General features: G+C 36.0%; 1 protein-coding gene across 2 annotated transcripts in view; it reads right to left on the reverse strand.

Moving 5' to 3' along the window:
* The window catches only part of RABGAP1L (RAB GTPase activating protein 1 like), a gene marked incomplete at both ends in the record, with an annotated part of 630503 nt that extends 613570 nt beyond the window's left edge, over positions 1–16933 (reverse strand). For both annotated transcript variants that reach the window (XM_079698675.1, XM_079698674.1), the window contains 4 exons: positions 3294–3468; positions 6616–6826; positions 15113–15305; positions 16796–16933. In XM_079698675.1, coding sequence (XP_079554801.1) covers positions 3294–3468; positions 6616–6826; positions 15113–15305; positions 16796–16933 — 717 coding nt within the window. The remainder of the gene's footprint in view (positions 1–3293; positions 3469–6615; positions 6827–15112; positions 15306–16795) is intronic.
* Between the last annotated feature and the right edge of the window lie 1070 nt (positions 16934–18003).

An 18003-nucleotide genomic window follows, 5' to 3' on the forward strand; every position in this document is an offset into this window, starting at 1 on the left:
AGATGTTCCTAATGATACCCTTGGTATTATGAAATACCTCTGAATGCCTGTAACACCAGCTGATAAAAACCTGCTTCTAAAACACAACACTGAGAATTGCTAGTAATGGTAAGTATGTCATAACATACAAACAAACAGCAAAATCTGTTTTGAAGAAAATGGTTACACTGAGTAGTAGAAATAAATTCTTAAAGAGAGTCAACTAATTATCTTTAAAAACAGTTTTGTGTAATATATTCATAAAGATGCAACAAGAATAGGTGCCTCGCTGGCTTTTTGCACTGTGCTTTCTGATACTCTGCTCTGTCTGTAATTCTTCAGCAGAACTCTAGTACATCGTTCTCCCTGTACAAAGATCATCAGCATCAAGATACTTCTGGCTGGATTCCCCAACTTTTTGCCGTAGATAACTGAGATCCACTCCAGCAGAGTCCCACAGAAGAACAGCCAGGGCATTAAGTCAAATGTGTCCTAACCCTTCTGTGGGAACCCCTAATCCTGTGTCACAGGTCCAACAAAGCCATCACCCTCACTGGGCTTCCCCTCTACCACTGTTGGTGTCTGCTGCTTGTGGGATATTATGGTGAAATAAGAGCACATCACAGTGATAACTGGTAGTGGCAGCCATGCTGCTACTCCCTCTTGAGAAGATGTCTTCTTGCCTTTAACTGACAAACTTCTTCAAATCTTGTCCAGGGACTCTGCAAACAGTGGAAAACAAATCAGTGCCACTGCTGCATGGTACATATTTAAGCAATAAGAATGTCTGTCATCTGTTCCTGAGCTATCTTTGCCAACTCTCTGTGTCCATTAAGAGGGACCCAAATACTAAGGACTAATGTTGTCCCTTCACCACACAACAAGAAACTTCCAGGAACCAGATAACTAGACAACCAGTAAATGCAACAAAAAGACAAGTAATTATTTTTTGAGGGGAGAGAGGAAGATGTCAGACATTCTATAAAAGGCATGAATAAAACCCAAATGTTGCTGGAATGCAAGCTATATGACCGAGAAACCCCTTTATAAAGCATAATTGAAAGGTAAAAATCTATATTTACTTTTTATAATAAAGCAACAGGAAAGCTGTGACTGAAAATTAAATGGGTCTTCAGAATCATAAACTTCCTTAGGAAACCAGCTTTATCATCTGTTCTCTCAGCCTTTGGATAAGGAAAGGGTAACCATAAAATTTGTCAGCCAAACCAGAGCACTTCTGAGAATAAAATGAAGTGCTTTAATAATATACTTGGACAACAGGCATAAACTAGGACTGCTCCAGGCAAAGAGGAGCATAAGGTCACTAGTCTAAATAAATACCATCTATGTTATTGAAATGTCATGAGTATCAAGTAAATGCTTAGCACAGTGCCAGGCATAAGCCCTATATTTATACTGGGTTGTATAGAAATGATCTCTCATAATAAAGTTCAATGAAAACTGTCATTTATTTCTCCTTCAAACAATGAATTTTACCACCAATGTCCCAGAATGTAACACTTTGAAAAATTTACTCAAAAAAATTAAATAATAAATGGACATCACTTTATCACAACCCACAATGTACCAAATATCCTCTCCAGAAATACAATTAATCCTATTTAATACTATATCCAAAATGGTCAGGCCGAGAATTCCCCCCCAGTTTTATCCACTGCTTACCACTGTTAAAGCTCTCAAAATTGACAAATATCCCCCCCATAAACAAGTGGATGCTATAATCCAAAAAGAGAGTTTCATACCATCACAGTTATGAAAAATGCTTGCAACCAGGTGCCTTTCAATTTCCTTCTACAGCAGTGTTTCTGCCTCTCCAAGCAGCAGGTTCTCCAATTCTTCAAACTTCTCTTTCTTACTGTTGAGCACCAGTTATCCAGAATCCACACAGGTATGTTAAATGATGGTTGCCAACATGAAATGCCAGGACTCTACCATCTGCTTCCCCACCTCTGTAGTGGAGTTTTAAGGATCAGAAATAGACCCCCCAATTTACAAACACACACACACACACACACACACACACATTCTTTCAACATATTTATATCCACTGCCTCCTATGTGGCAGGCATACTTGTACTCATTCACTCTACCTATCACACACTTGGCCAAGTAGTCAGTATAGGTATATGTATAGGTATTATGCATGTGTGTGTAGGTATATATACATACACACATTGGGATGAAATAGATTCAGAACTATATAAAAAACAAACAAAAAGAAACAAATTTGAACTTCTTACACAGGCATGGTTCTGACAGAGAACTTCTATGTCTGTACATGTTCATTTTAGTGTAAAAAAATTAATCACCAGGGCATAATAACAACTGACATACCCCTCACGCTTAGTATCAGACACACAGAAATCTACATTTCTATGAGTTCCCATCTTGTGGCCAGAAAAAAACTCCCAGAACTCCTGTTAATACAATGGTTTATTTATGTTTCATAGTAAAGAGAAAATAGAACAACTGCTACTTTCAGCATTTTCTGCTGACAATTTATATTTCCAAAAGCAAACACACCTGAGACCTTGCCCATCCAAATCCATTTAATAATGCCTTTGAAATGGTTGTATAAGTACTCAAGTTCTAAAAGTACAAATTATTTTTAATTTGGGGAGAAATCAATAGATACAGAAAAGAAGGCAATTTCTCCATGTATGTAACAGCCATTTGATTCTGAGTCTAAGAATAAACTACCATTTAATAATTGGTAAGAGGAACTCACTGGCATCTTCAAAGGACTATAAGTTGACAACCCTGCTGTATGGGAGCATTTCTATTTATAATTAATACCAGTTCTATAGAGCAAAAGCCAGCCTCTGAATGAATGCACATAATAAATGATCACCAGTGAAAACCACAGACATCTCTGAAACAATCTTACTGCAGTATCTAAGTGAAAGGCCCAGCAGAGAAACAGGTATTGTTACAGGCATTTTTTAAAGTCACATAGACCAACCAACTTAGGCAAAACAATAAAAGAGGGGCAAAAATATTCTTCCTTTCTAAGTCTGAGCAATTACTACCATGGTGGGGTGGGAGGAAAGCTTATCAAGGGGGACTTTATGTTAAACTGAGAGAACCACTTTAGTGCACAGTTAGCAGATTTAGCTTTCCATATACGGCTCTATGCTATTATAAATATTAACTTTCTCTTCAGAAAGATACTCCAAATTTATGTAATATGGTATATGGTCATACATACTAAATTATATGACAGTGAAATTAGAGTTTGAAAATATTACCCTAATTCATCTCAATAGCGAATTGCTACAACATATTATACTTACTGCCTCTTTAATTTCACAGGAGAAAACATGTATCTGGAATTCTTCTGAACCATGGGAACTCTCTGTAAATGCAAAGCAATTGCTCTCTACTGTCCCATCATGTCCACGTGCACAGAATAACACCTTATAAATTGGAAAAGATGCTATCTCCATGTTGTTGGATTGGTCTATGATTCTGCAGAACAGTGATGAAAAATGAGATAAAATATTAACTATCAAAGAACAAAGGCAAACACTTTTACTATGCCAATAACATACAAAATAATTATCTTAAAATCACAAAAATAAACTGGTACTAATAAAGCAAGAAAACAATTATCTTCATATTTTTGCTATACACACACACAAACACAAATTCTTCAACTTCTTTTGACAATTACTTCATTTTTGTGTCCTATGATCGAATTCATTTACTTTCAAAGTCAAGTATACACTGCCTGGTAAAATCCATGTCACGCATCCCTAAATGCTAGTCTTGTTCTGTTATGGCAAGAGGAATGCCAGTAAAAAATAGCACAGACCATCTCTGGAGAGTTAATTTCTATTTAAAGCAGCACCTGTAAGTTTATCCAAGTCCAGGTCATTCATCGTTCAACAAAGACTTCTCTTACCCTAAAAAAGGTCAGAGTGGTTCCAAAGATAAACTTAACAATGGAATTTAAGAGGTAAAAGGAGTTTGTGGGACTTAGTAGCAAATATTTCTCTGACTTTCCCTATACAAACCCTAAGCCCTAGTTTGATCCAAAACCTCAAGACCACCTCAGGATCTCAAATTGTAGAACTGAGGGGGACCTATTAGGAATAGAGATGCAAATCAAAACACTAAGTCTTTGTTAAGGTATGTTTGGCACTTTGAAACTCAATAGATACAAATATCAAAATGCCTTTTCCTGTTAAGAGATATCATACAAACAATATACCTACAAAACGCTTTCCTGAAAAAGTCAAAGCATTTTTACCAAAACCTTGTAAATTTATATTGCTATTATTTTGGTACTCAGAACTTTTCTCACATTCTAAACTTCAGAGAATGAGGCAAATCAGAAAGGGTTTGGAAAAGATTAAATCAGTCTTCAGAGAATAGTATAGGTTCAAGACACATTCAACCTAATTTCCCAGACCTGGTTCATTTATTTGTTCATTCAGCAAATATTTACTAAAAACCTGCTATGGACTGATACTGCTCTAGACAGTACTATCAGACAGAAGCTGTAGCAGGAAAAAATACCAATAAACTGCCCCCATGGAACTTATATTCTAGTGAGGAAGACAGATAATAAACAAATAGGCAAATAAATATATGATATCAAGTCAAAGAGAAGTTCTGTGAAGGAAAAAAGGCCCAGTAAGAGGAAAAAGGGATAGTTATGATATGATCAAAGGAGGATTCTTTCGACAATTTGGCAGTTTCTTACAAAACTAAATATACCCATACTATAGGATCTAGCAATTACACTCCTTGGTGTTTATTCAAATGAGTTAAAAACTTACGTCTACACAAAATCCCGCACACAGATGTTTACAGAAGCTTTATTCATAATCACCAAAACTTGGATGCAATCAGAATGGCCTTCCATAGGCAAATGGAAAAATAAACTGTGGTACACCCAGACAATAGCATATTATTCAGCACTAAAAAGAAATGAGCTATCAAGCCACAAAAAGACATGTAGGAACCTTAAATGCCTATTATTAAGTAAAAGAAGCCAATCTGAAAGGGCTACTTATTACATGATTCCAACTATATAATTTACTGGAAAAGGCAAAACTATGGAGACAGTAAAAAAGATCAGTGGTTGACAGCAGCTGCAGGGAGGGACAGATGATCAGGCAGAAGGCAGGAATTTTCAAACAGTGAAAGTACTCTGTATGATACTCTACTGGTGGATACATGTCATTATATATTTGTCCAAACCCATAGAATGTACAACACCAAGAGTGAACCCTAAGGTAAACTATGGACTTTGGAAAATTATGTCAATGTAGGTTCATCAACTGTAACAAATGTGGGGACTTCTCTGGTGGTCCAGTGGTTAAGAATCCGCCTTCCAATGCAGGGGACGTGGGTTCGATCCCTGGTCCAGGAACTAAGATCCCACATGCCATGGGGCAACTAAGCCAGCGCGCCGCAACTACAAAGCCCATGTGTGCACTCTGGAGTTCGCGCACCACAACTACAGAGCCCACGCGCTCTGGAGTCCGTGCACCACAACTAGAGAGCCTGCGCGCTGCAACAAAGAGTCCACGTGCTGCAACGAAAGATCCCATGTGCTGCAACTAAGACCCAATGCAGCCAAAAATAAATAAATAAATAAATAATTTTAAAATAAATAAAAAACTTGTAACAAATGTACCACGTCGAAGAGGATGCTGATGGTGAGAGGTGTGTTTGGGGGAGGTGGGGGGATGCACATCTGGGATATGGGAAATCTCTGTACTTTGTGCTCAATTTTGCTGTGAACCTAAAAGTGATCTAAAAAATAAACCCTATTAAGAAAAACAGGGAGGAAGAAAAAGAAGCCTTCTTTTGATAAAAAGGTTTCTTGAGGTGAAACCGGAGAGAAGTGAAAAAGCCACTGGAAAGCCAAGGAAAGCTTGTTTAGGCAGAGTAAAGAGACTACACAAAAGCCCTGAGGTAGGAATCCTGACTGATATGCCTTGAGGCAGGATTCATGACTGCGTTTGAGAAAGAGCAAAGAGGCTACTATGACTGGAATGTAGCAAATGAATGAAGTGAACGAATGAATTAAGTAAATGTAGTGAAAGAAATGAGAGAGCAAAGGAGGGAGGGAAGAGAGGGGAGAAGGGCAGAAGATCAGGTCAAAGCAGATCATCAGGGCCAGACATGGTAAGAATTTCAAATATAATCACAAGTGTGATTGGAGGCTACTGGAGGGCTGAATGTAGGAAAATAACAGTTATCTGATTTACATTTAAAGAAATTCAAGGTTCAGATGACATTAAATATTATTCCTAGTGAAGCATGTGAGAAAAAGCCATTTTGCTTCTTTCCAATCTGACGTAAAGAGCTTGAAATCTAGGGATCACTAGTTTTTTGAACCACTGCTACATGACAAGGTGAAACACAAATCATAGGTATTTTTACAGTTATAGTTGCATTTATAGTATTCTAAGCAAATTTTACAAATGCCCCTTGCAAATAAGGAATACAGTCTAAACCTGAACATGTTTACTTTGCATGGCTACAGAGTAAAAGTGAATTCAGAGTAAGTCCAAGGCCTCACTTATGATAAAATATCATCACCACTACCCAAAAAAACTTCACACATGTCTAAGGGGGTAATAAAGGATTAGAGCTTACCTCACAGAACCTTCCGGAACATTTGGCACATACAGAGTAACAGGAAAGGGGTGCTGACTGGAAGATTTCATAGTTGCCATTGCCCGTAAAGCCTCCACTTCATTACGTGGGGAAGAAACCTTCATACATCCTAAATAGGTCAGTTTGTTAAATAAAACACTATCTTCTTCAGGTATTCCACTTGGAGAAGATGGTCTGGGTGTAGAAATTTCTGAAGAAAAAAAATAAGAAACACTCAAAAGTTAATATAAAACTTCACAGTATAATTTCACCTATTGCCCAAAAACAAATGAAAAATTGCAAATAAAATTTAGGTCTCTCTGTGTTTTCATTTCTTTTAATGTTTATCCTACATCTTAACTTAGAGATCTGGAACTGGCGATTTTGTACTTCAGATCTCTCAAAGTATTACCTTACTTAGCTATGACTTCTTTAGAGGAAAAGAAAAAAAATTTCTAAGCTTTGTATTTTAAAAAATCAAAAATATGGAGTTCAAATGATATAAAACAATAAGGAGAAAAGACTACACTAAAGACAGTGTGAATTATCCTAAAACTAATGAGAATTAAACAAAACTAAAATCAGTTAAAAGTGTCTCTGGTAAAGATCCTGCGTAGCACCAAATTTATTAATCAGCCTAAATTCCTCAGCAAAAGTCAACAATGTTAAAATGTTCCATCTCATACTAATACCAACAAAGTCAACTCCTTATTTTTCTCCTTCCTAGCTTGCTGGCTTCTATAAAATATGTAAGTATTTCAATGAAGAATTTTTCCTCAAAATAATTATTTTGATGAATTATCCTATGATTGCTTCCCCCAATTCTTTAAAAAAAAAAATCCACTTTAATTCTAAGCACAGCATGCATGTAGCAAAGTCCCAACTGTGGTTAGAGAGTATTTATCTGCATATATCAGGTAGCATAAAGCTTCCCCTCTGCCACTGTCCCCATCCCCACCTAAAAACCCACATTCAGCTACTCTCCAACTCTTCCTGCTACCCACATCCATGCTGTACAAAATTAAGTCTCACCCAAACTAGATCACCCAAACTAGATCCTTGTGACATGCTCTAATTCTCATTACCAGGATTACACTTACAGGATATTAATAAATAATTCACAAAAGCCATTCCCAACCTCCCCACTCCAGCTCCCAAATATTATACTAATAAATCATGTACCCTTCACCACTTTTTTTCTATTGAAAAACTAAAGCTATTCAAATGAAGTACTTCATCTACCATGTTCGTCAATCACTGAAACATGTTTTTCCCCCTTTTGAATCAGTTCAATGTATATATTTCAAAAGGGACATATAAAAAACTACAAATACATTTTAAGGCCAAATACAAACATGTTTAGAATATACATATATGCATTTTTGTTAATTTAGCAAGTACTTATGCAAAAACAATTATTTGCAAGATCGTATGGTAAAACTATGCTTTGGTGACTGAAGAACACGGTAGATCAAGTAGTTCAAATGGTCTAACGTATGTGTAATTGGAATCCTACAAAAGAGGAAAAGGTGGGGAAAAAGCTTTCTGAAGAAATAAATGTTTTACAAAATCTGTGTAGCTCACAGATTCATGAAACTCTGTATACCCCAAATACAAAAACAATACATATATGGATCCAAAAAAGACAGATAACAAAATTGTAGACAAGACCGTTAAAGTAACTATTATAAATATGATAGAGAATTAAAGAAAAACACCTAACAAAGGAAGGAGAAAAATGGTAGACAGAAAAAAGAACCAAAAGAAATTCTAGAGCTAAAACATGCAAGATCTGAAATGAAATATTCCCTGGGTGGACATAAAAACGAATTCTAATTTGCATAAGAAAACAAGGATATTAAAGAAGATCGCTGGGATAAAGAAAAATGATACTAGAGGGAAACTGAAGAGCACCAAAAGTTATAAATATGAGGGAACGACTTTTTCCTTGCCGTTTAATTTCTTTAAAATACAGCAGACTGCTGGTCATCCCCATTTGGAAATCTTATTAATCAGTATGTCCAAAATTGAATTCATTAGATGTCCACTCAACTATTCATGCCTTGAATAACTCTTGAATCCATCCCACTTTTCTTTGGCCCCATAGTCATTACCCAAATTACTACAGCAGTAACCTCCAGTCTTTCTTTCCTCCAATTTATTCTCCACACTGCAGCCACCAAGATCTTCCATAAAGATGAAAGAAAGAGGGACTTCCCTGGTGCCACAGTAGTTAAGAATCTGCCTGACAATGCAGGGAACATGGGCTCAAGCCCTGGTCTGGGAACATCCCACATGCCGTGGAGCAACTAAGCCCGTGCACCACAACTACTGAGCCTGCGCTCTGGAGTCCGCGAGCCACAACTACTGAGCCTGCATGCCACAACTACTGAACCCCGTGGGCCTAGAGTCTGTGCTCCGCAACAGGAGAAGCCACCGCCATGAGAAGCCAGTGCACCACAACGAAGAGTAGCCCCCGCTCACTGCAACTAGAGAAAGCCTCCGTGCAGCAACAAAGACCCAACACAGCCAAAAAATTTACTTATTTATAAAAATAAATAACTAAATAAAATAAAATGCCAAAAAAAGAAAGATGAAAGAAAGGGAGGGAGGGAGGGAGGAAGGGATGGGGGGAGGAAATAAATAGATATACCACACAAACACTAATTATAAGAAAACCAGAATGGCTATATTAATATCAGAAAAATCAGACTTCAAAACAACAAATAGTAACAGGAGAAAAAGAGACATCTCACAATGATAAAAGGGTCAATTTATAAGGAAAACATAATTTAAAAAGTGGCTATGTCCCTAATACCAGAGCTTCAAAATACTTGAAGCAAAAACTAGCAGAACTGAAGATCCTCAAACTGAACCAGTCAAATTGAAGTAACAAGTCTGCTATAGCTTCTATGTATTAACTGAAAACACTTGGCAGAATATAAAAAGTAACTACCTTAGGATTGTTTTTGTTGTTGTTGTTGTTTTTATTTTTTTTAATTTATTTTATTTATTTTTGGCTGCATTGGGTCTTTGTTGCTGTGCGCAGGTTTTCTCTAGCTGCAGCGAGCAGGGGCTACTCTTCATTGTGGTGCACTGGCTTTTCATGGCGGTGGCTCTCTTGCTGCGGAGCACAGGTTCTAGGCGTGTGGGCTTCAGTAGTTGTGGCTCACAGGCTCAGTAGTTGTGGCTCACGGGCTCTAGAGTGCAGGCTCAGTAGTTGTGGTGCCCGGGCTTAGTCGCTCCATGGCATGTGGGATCTTCCAGGACCAGGGCTCGAACCCGTGTCCCCTGCATTGGCAGGCGGATTCTTAACCACTGCGCCACCAGGTAAGCCCAGGATTGTTTTTTTTTTTAATGCAAGTAACAGCAGACAGATTGAAGAGAGGTCAAAACTTGAAGAACTACCAGTATAGTACTGAATTCCCTTTTACATTTTTTCATCCTTTATATCCCACATTTGACCTAAGGGCAGCCCAAGTTGCAGAACTGTGCAGTGAGCAACAAAACTGTGAGAGAAATCCAATTTTTCTGGCCAAAGGACAGAAAAAAAGAGCCCCTGTAAACCAGAGAACGTTTGGGGAATTATAACTTTTTTTTTTCTCTCTCTCTTTTTTCTCTCCCAGTTCTATCACAAGGCCAGCCCCAGTGTTGGAGCTGCACCACTATGTGGGAAGTAGGGCTGGGGGGAAAGGATGGAGTGCTGTAGCATATGCAACTCGAAGAAAAGGAACCTCTCAGTGGTTAGAACACCCAAACAAAGGGGCTTGGCTCTTGTGGTTCAAAAAGGAAAAGGAAACCTCTGCTATTTTCTTTCTTTTCTCTCACCACTCTGTCCTGAAGTGAGAAACCTGTCTTTCTACGCAAGAGAAGAAAGAAAATGGGCCCCAAGAAGCCAGAGAGTATGGGGGAAATCCTGAGGAGGAGAGTTGGAGAAGGTAATCCCCTAATTTTGTGTATGAACTAACACAAGTCTTGGTTTCACCACCATGCTATACATGTGTGGAACAGACCAAAGAAGCATAGCAAAGGTTTTGGAATTGATTGACTTTGGAACCAGAAAGCAAGAGAGAACTTGCAGTCTGGATGTAACCAAGTGGACTGCCTGCTAAAATAAAACAAAATCAACATTCTTCAGAGGATTGTATCTGGAAACAGAATCTCAAAACGTAAGTTTCAGAAAGTCTGGAAAACAATTCAGTTACTCAACTAACAAAAAAAACAAAAACAAAAAACAAAAATAGAAAAAGGTGACCAATGTCAAGGGAAAAGCAATCAACAGATACCAATCCCAAAATGATGCAGCTGCGGGAATTATCAAAGACTTTACAATTGGTATTATAACCATGCTCTATGACATAAAGGTGAACAAACCTGGAATGAGTGAAAATATTAAAATCTGTGGCAGAGGAACAGAAAATGTAAAAAGGTGAATTTAAGACCAGAAAAATAGAATATCTAAAATTAAAAATTCACTGGATGGGCTCAAAAGAAAGGAGATAACAGAACAGTGAGCCAGTAAACTGGAATACAGATCAACAGAAATTTTCTAAACTAAAGAAGGGAGAAAAGAAAAAGATTGGAAAACAATGAAAAGAGCCTTAGGAATTGCAGGACAATATGAAAATATCTAATAGTTTTGTTGTCTGAGTCATGGGAAAAGAAAAAGACTATGCACAAAAAAATTTTCTAAAAAATGTCTGAAAACTTCCTAAATTTCATAAAAGATATAAATTTACAGATTCAAGAATCTCAGTGAACACCAAGAAAGATAAATTCAAAGAAAACCACACCTATATAATCAAACTGCTGGAAAATAAAAATATTGAAAAAAATATTGAAAGTAGACAAACATCATGTTACAAATAAGGGAACAATAAGTGATTCAAATGACTGCAGATTTCTCATCAGAAATGATAGAGAAGGGTTAGGTATGTCGATGGAGGTAAAGGGCCTACACCCTGCCCCATGCCCTTTGTTTTGTTGTTGTTGTTGTTGTTGTTTTGGCCAAGCCACACGCTATGCCGGATCTTGGTTCCCTGACCAGGGATCAAACCGTGCCCCCTGCAGTGGAAGCATGGAGTCTTAACCACTGGACCACCAGGGAAGTCCCCGCATGCCCATTTAAAGTGATATGTTATAATTACTGGGCTTTGACCTAAAACTGTATGTGATTTTACTCTGAGGTTCAAGATTTCCAAAACTATTGATGATGAAAAACATTTTATTTGGTACTTACTTTGTGCCAGGCATTTTACAAAATACTTTATATGGATGGTATCATTTAAACTTCTAAATCCCTATGAAACGGGTTCTATTTTATCTCTATTTTACAGATGAGATAACTGATCATTAGAGAAGTTGAATAACTTGCCCAGGCCGCAGGCAGAGCCTGGATTCAAATCTAGGTCTGAACTACAGATATCATGTCTTAGCCTCTATGAAAGGTCTAAAATAGAATGAATTAAAATCAAAATGAAGTTTATTCTGCCCTTAATTATAGAGTACCAGCTCTTCAAGGGAAGGAACTGTTCTACCCTATTTTTATTCCCAGCACTTATAACAAGTGTCTAAAAGACTAGAACTCAATATATGCCAAATGAATTAATCAGTAAATAAATGAAATTTTTTAGAGCTAGTGGTCCTTTTAGCAACCAATTAATGGCAAACACACATCATCTCTGGGTACCACTTAGATCCTATCTCATCCACAACTAAATGTATCATAACTGCAGCTTTCATGTAGACAAAACTCATGACTAGTGGAAATCTTAAGTTAAGCAGGCAAATAGCAAAATATTTTTAGCAAGGCAACACTTTTAGATCTCGTAAAATCACACATCGATGTAAGAAATTCATATCCCCCTAAATATAAATTCAGTCCCATTCAAGTCATACTTTTGAATTCCATCATCCCTTCCTTAGCAGAAAGATGCAAAGAATAACAAAGAGCATGAGAGAGAAGACTCATCTACGTATCCACACAGTATTTTAGTACATTACAGTAAATTAGTAGATTCCCTGTAGAGGTGAATCCAAGTAGCCAGGATATACGATCACCAAATGACAAAAACCAACAAGTTATCATGATGTTTAAACAAAAGCCCTTATCTATCTAATTTTATCACTGGCAAATTATATATCTTTAATATTCACTTTAGCCCATTTAAATCTAGATACTTTCCAGACAGTCCCTTACCTTTGAAGTTATGTGTCATTTTAATTGACCACGACAATTCTGTTAACAAAAACTGCAACTATGAAGAGGCAGCTGAAATGTCTTCTCATAGTTCTTTCAGGCTGCTATATAACAAAATACCACATGGGTGGCTTATAAACAACAGACATTTATTTCTCACAGCTCTGGATGCTAGGAAGTCCAAGACTGAGGCTCTGGAAGATTTGGTGCCTCATGAGAGCTCACTTTCTAGACAGCATCTTTTCACTGTGTCCTCACACGGCAGAAGGCACAAGCTAGCTCTCTGGAGTCTGTTTTAGAAGGACATAATCCTAATTATGAGGGCTTTGCCCTCATGACCTAATCACCTCCCAAAGGCCCGACGTCCTAATACCATCACCTTGGGGGCTAGGATTTCAATATATTAATTTTGGGGAGAACACAAAACATATGTCTTTTCATTGAAAATGAAAAGAAACAATATATAACAAGAAAAGAATGCTTTTTAAAAACTTACTTGTAAAGCAAAGTGGAAATTCTTATCCACTGAGATCTTCAGGGAAAGATACATTTTTTTAATGTATTTAATATAATGGGTGTTGAAAACACAAAAGTACATTATACATGGTCCCTATCAAATATGCTCAGAAATAAGAATATTATCTAGGCCATTGCAAAGGACAACTGATTCCAGTAACCCATCAGAGCTATCAATACATGAGAAGATAAAGGTATTTCTTCCTTTTGATTAATCTATTAACCAAAAAAATAACTATAGGAATGTTGATATCAGTATGCTTTGGGTTTGGGGGGAAGGCTAGGGATTTAAGAAATTCAAAAGATAAAGAAAAGCACAATGAAAAATATAATCTCTCATGTTCCCTCAATCAAAAACTACAAAAATTAATATTTTGTAAGGTTTATTTCCAATCTTGTGTACACACACACACAAACACACACATATAAAGTCCCCGTGAACTTAAATCTAGCCATGAATATGAATATACACTGAAACCTACGAGTCTTTATAATGAATCATTAAACTAGGGGCACTTTTGGGGACCCCCAACACATGGCAAATATCTTCTCTGAGCCTCATTTAGCCATATTTATTATGGTACTTTTCTCATTCAGATTTAAGCTTTTATGTATTAAAATGCAAGTAGCTTTTCCTTTATGATTTGGTTTTTCCTACACTGACAATCACAAAAATATTCTCATTATTTTCTTCTTAAAGGTTCATTTTTCCCATTTAAATATTTGATTCACTAGGAATAAATTTGGGGTACAGCGTAAGGTAGGGCCACTGTGTTTCCACGGTGTAGCACTTTGGCCTATATCTACACTTACCCTACATGAACATTCAGAAATGGATCATGAGTGCCTTAAATCAATCAGGATGATCTCATCTCCTCTGTCAGAATGACTCACTGAGGAGTCTGAATATAACCAAGGCCTACGCCTATTGGTTCATATCATTCCCCTGACTACTAGAAAATGATTCAGTTGGTCCAATCAGAGTAAAACTCACAACTTTTGTTCAATGGGTAAAAGATCAGAGCCTTTCTCTCGGTCACCAGACATGAACAAATCACCTAGCCTTACTTATCAATTTCTGCAGCTACCTATTTTGTGACCACAAAGGAAGCCAGTTAAGGAGAAAGATGGCATGGAGAAGATCAAAGCTGAGCAGTTTACAAAGAAATACTACCAGAGCCCAGATCAAACCACACCTCCAGTGTTTAAACCAGCTGAAGTAGGAGTTGGGTTGGGTTTGGTTAGGCTTTTCCTTCATCCAAAATCATTTTGACTTACAAGCTGGTATTCCTACTATAAATCCTACTCATTCATGCATGTACATATTATTTATTACACTGTAATAAATACTTTTACAGTATTATTACACTGATGGAGTTGATATGTTATTTTACTTAGAATTTTCACAAATTGTAATTTGAAATAACTGTAGTCAAACTGAGTAAGAAGTCACATTATATGAAAGAATGTGTCCATTACACTGTTCTTTGATACCCAAGAATTTATTCATTTGTTCAATAAGTATTTATTGACGGCCTACTATATGCCAAGTACTAGGGGTAAAATGAATACACAGACATAGAGCCAGTTCTCAAAGAACACTGAGACTGATTTTACAGGTGGAGATACAAACAGAAACATAAGAACCAAAGTGGGAACTGAAAAGCTGCTGGCCTTGATCTTAGAAAATGAAGCTAATAAAATTTTCTAATATTCATCTTAAAATTTTCATTATCACTTTATCCCATTTCTATTATAGTTCCTAAGAGTTCAATACAGTACCTGTATGTGACGGATCCAAAATTAATTGAAGAGATGGCTTATTTATTTGGCTGGCCGAAACATCTCCAAATGAATGGTCTGAAGTCTCACTGGAACTCAGACAATCAACAAGAAGGCTGCTGTGCCCTTTCTCAGAATCTCTCAAAATCTCTTCCATGGCTTTTTCCAGTTGTTCATCACCATTAGAAACTATCTACAGACAAAGCAAGACAATTCGTTTCAATCATAACATGGTTCTGGAACTTAATGAAAATATTTCATTTCTAGAAGAAATTTAAACAATCTAAATATTTAAATTTAACTATAGTTACTGAATACCATGAATTTATACAGCTGTACCTAATTTCATTAGATATATACAAAATCCTGAGTTATAAACTCAACTAAATTAGAGGATTATTAGTATCAGAAAAGGATTCTTCAGAAACATACCAGGCAGTTTCCAACTATATCTGATGTAAGATCTTATTTACAGATATTTTCTTTTCTTATTTTTTTCTTTTTCTCTTTTAGAAACGTATTCTAAAAACTGGGTAATCCTAAATTTATGTGTTTTAAAGAGGAAAATGGATACATTTAAATAGATAATATGTAGCATTGATATCATTAAAAAGATCATATTTTTTGCTATCATTGCATAAACATATTTCTGACTCCTTTACAAATTTTGCTTGAGCTGTCAAGGAGTATTGCTAATTACCTTACACTTAAGTTGACTCATCTTCTTCTTAAAAGCAAGTGAGACACAAAGCCTAAGTAAATAAATGCCTTAAACACATTAATATGAAAATACAGAGTTAAATGAATTTAAATAACTGTTTATTTAAATACAGATATTTGAATAAATTTAAAGAAATCCATTGATTAATAAAATTGTAAAAAAATATATCCTCAACATAATGTAAAATGAGTACTTAATAATCTAATTTTTATAAAATTTCCTTAGATTGATTTTATTAGATTAACATACTAACATACCTTTGATATAATTAATATTAAATAAAACTCATAAATAATATACAGCATTTTTGGCTAATTTCTCTCTTCCTATTTCTAGAGGGTAGTTATACAATTCCCATACATGTATACCTGGGTTTGTTTGGTTCTTTTTTTTTTTTTTTTCGAGTTAGGAAAGGCAACATAAAAATGAAAAAGAAAAAGGACCACATCCAAATAAAAACTCAACTGCTAAAATTATAAAACATATACTTCAAAAGTATTCAGACAAGTGTTAAATCACATACTTGAATGTTACCAGCTGACTTAAAACATAAAAATCATAAAGAAAATTCTCTCAAGTGAAAATAATACATAACTACATACTTATATAATTAATTTTTAAAACCCAGCAGCAGTAAGAGAGACAAAAATATCCAGATAAATTAAATTTATGTAAGATTTAACCATTAAGTCTAACTTGCCAATTACCCTTTCTCTTCTTTTTTCCCTCCTATTCCATCTTTCTGAATTCTAAAGTAAAAGATAAAAAACCGAAAGCAAAAACTTTAAAAATACACAAACCAAATAATTAGCATCTGGATAAATCAAACACTGATTCTAGTCTCGAGGTCAGTATTCAAGAAAAACCTTTGGATTTTATAGATCTCCTGAGATAAGTTTCACCTAGTTAAAAATAATAATAATAATTTAAAATAATATCATTTGTAGAAAAGGGAAAAATACCTTCAGTTCAGGTTTTTCATCATCTTTTGTAGAAGTATCATCTGCATGCTGAGGAACCAAAACAAATTCTTCACTGTTCAGTGTAGTCACAGAATCCGATGACCCACTAATCTTCTGTAATGAAGCTCTGACCTCCATTTCAGTGCTGCAAACCTCTCTTCCCACATCCACCTGGTCAAAATCACAAGGAGTAAGAACAAAAATTAGTGAATAAAAAACATGAACTATTAAGTACCTGATCAATCTCTGGCCTTTAAAATTGGTTCATGCAAGGAAGAATTCCGCTGGCTAGATAATTATCTCAAAACTAGGGAGGCTATCTTCTTGGGCTGGCCCACATAATGGAAATGTACCCTGAGTTTCCACGCTAAAAGAATCATATTATTCCCTGAAAAACAACACAAACCTGACCATATCTCAACTAAAAGGATTTACTACTATTTGGCGCACTACATATTTCTCCTAGAAATACTTTTTGTTCTTTTTAATAAATAGAAAACTAAATAATAAATAAATAAGCTAGAAGTATCTACAAATTCATACACAAACAAAAATACATTCACTGAAATTACTTTATAACTAAACCTAAATGTCTGCAAAAACTTATCTCCTCAAGACTAAGTATTGTACCTTAAAATATTTTTTCTGTGTCACTTAAGTTGACTGATTAACACAGAATTCAACACCCTAAGCCATGTATCTTTTCTTTTCCAGACATGTAACCACTTATCTACACAGGAGGCAAAAAAAGTAGGGGAGGTGAGGGGAGCAAAGCTTTCACATTGCATTCATGCAGCAGTAATCAAATACAGTGTGATTCTGTTTTCTGGATAGATCTCTAGTTTACACCATAGAAACTCAACATTCTCTATCACTTCCAGAAATTCAAATATTCACACAACTAATTTTAACTGAACATGTACACTATATAACAGTCAGTATACTCACAACTGCGGTTACATGAGCGAATAAGGCAAACAAGTTGCCTCCTCTCGTGGAGCTTATGTCTAGTGAGGAAACAAGCAAGTAAGGTAATCCCAAATCATTATCAGGCTATGAAGAAAATACAACAGCCTAATGTAACAAAGAGTAGCTGTACGGAATACACGGACAACTTTAAGTAAGGTGGTAGGAAAGGACTCTCTGAAAGGGAAATATTTGAGCTGAAACCTGGAAGATAAAAAAGAACTGTATATTAACCAATCTGC

The sequence above is a fragment of the Hyperoodon ampullatus genome (assembly GCF_949752795.1).
Source record: "Hyperoodon ampullatus genome assembly, chromosome: 2".
Lineage (NCBI taxonomy): Eukaryota > Metazoa > Chordata > Mammalia > Artiodactyla > Ziphiidae > Hyperoodon > Hyperoodon ampullatus.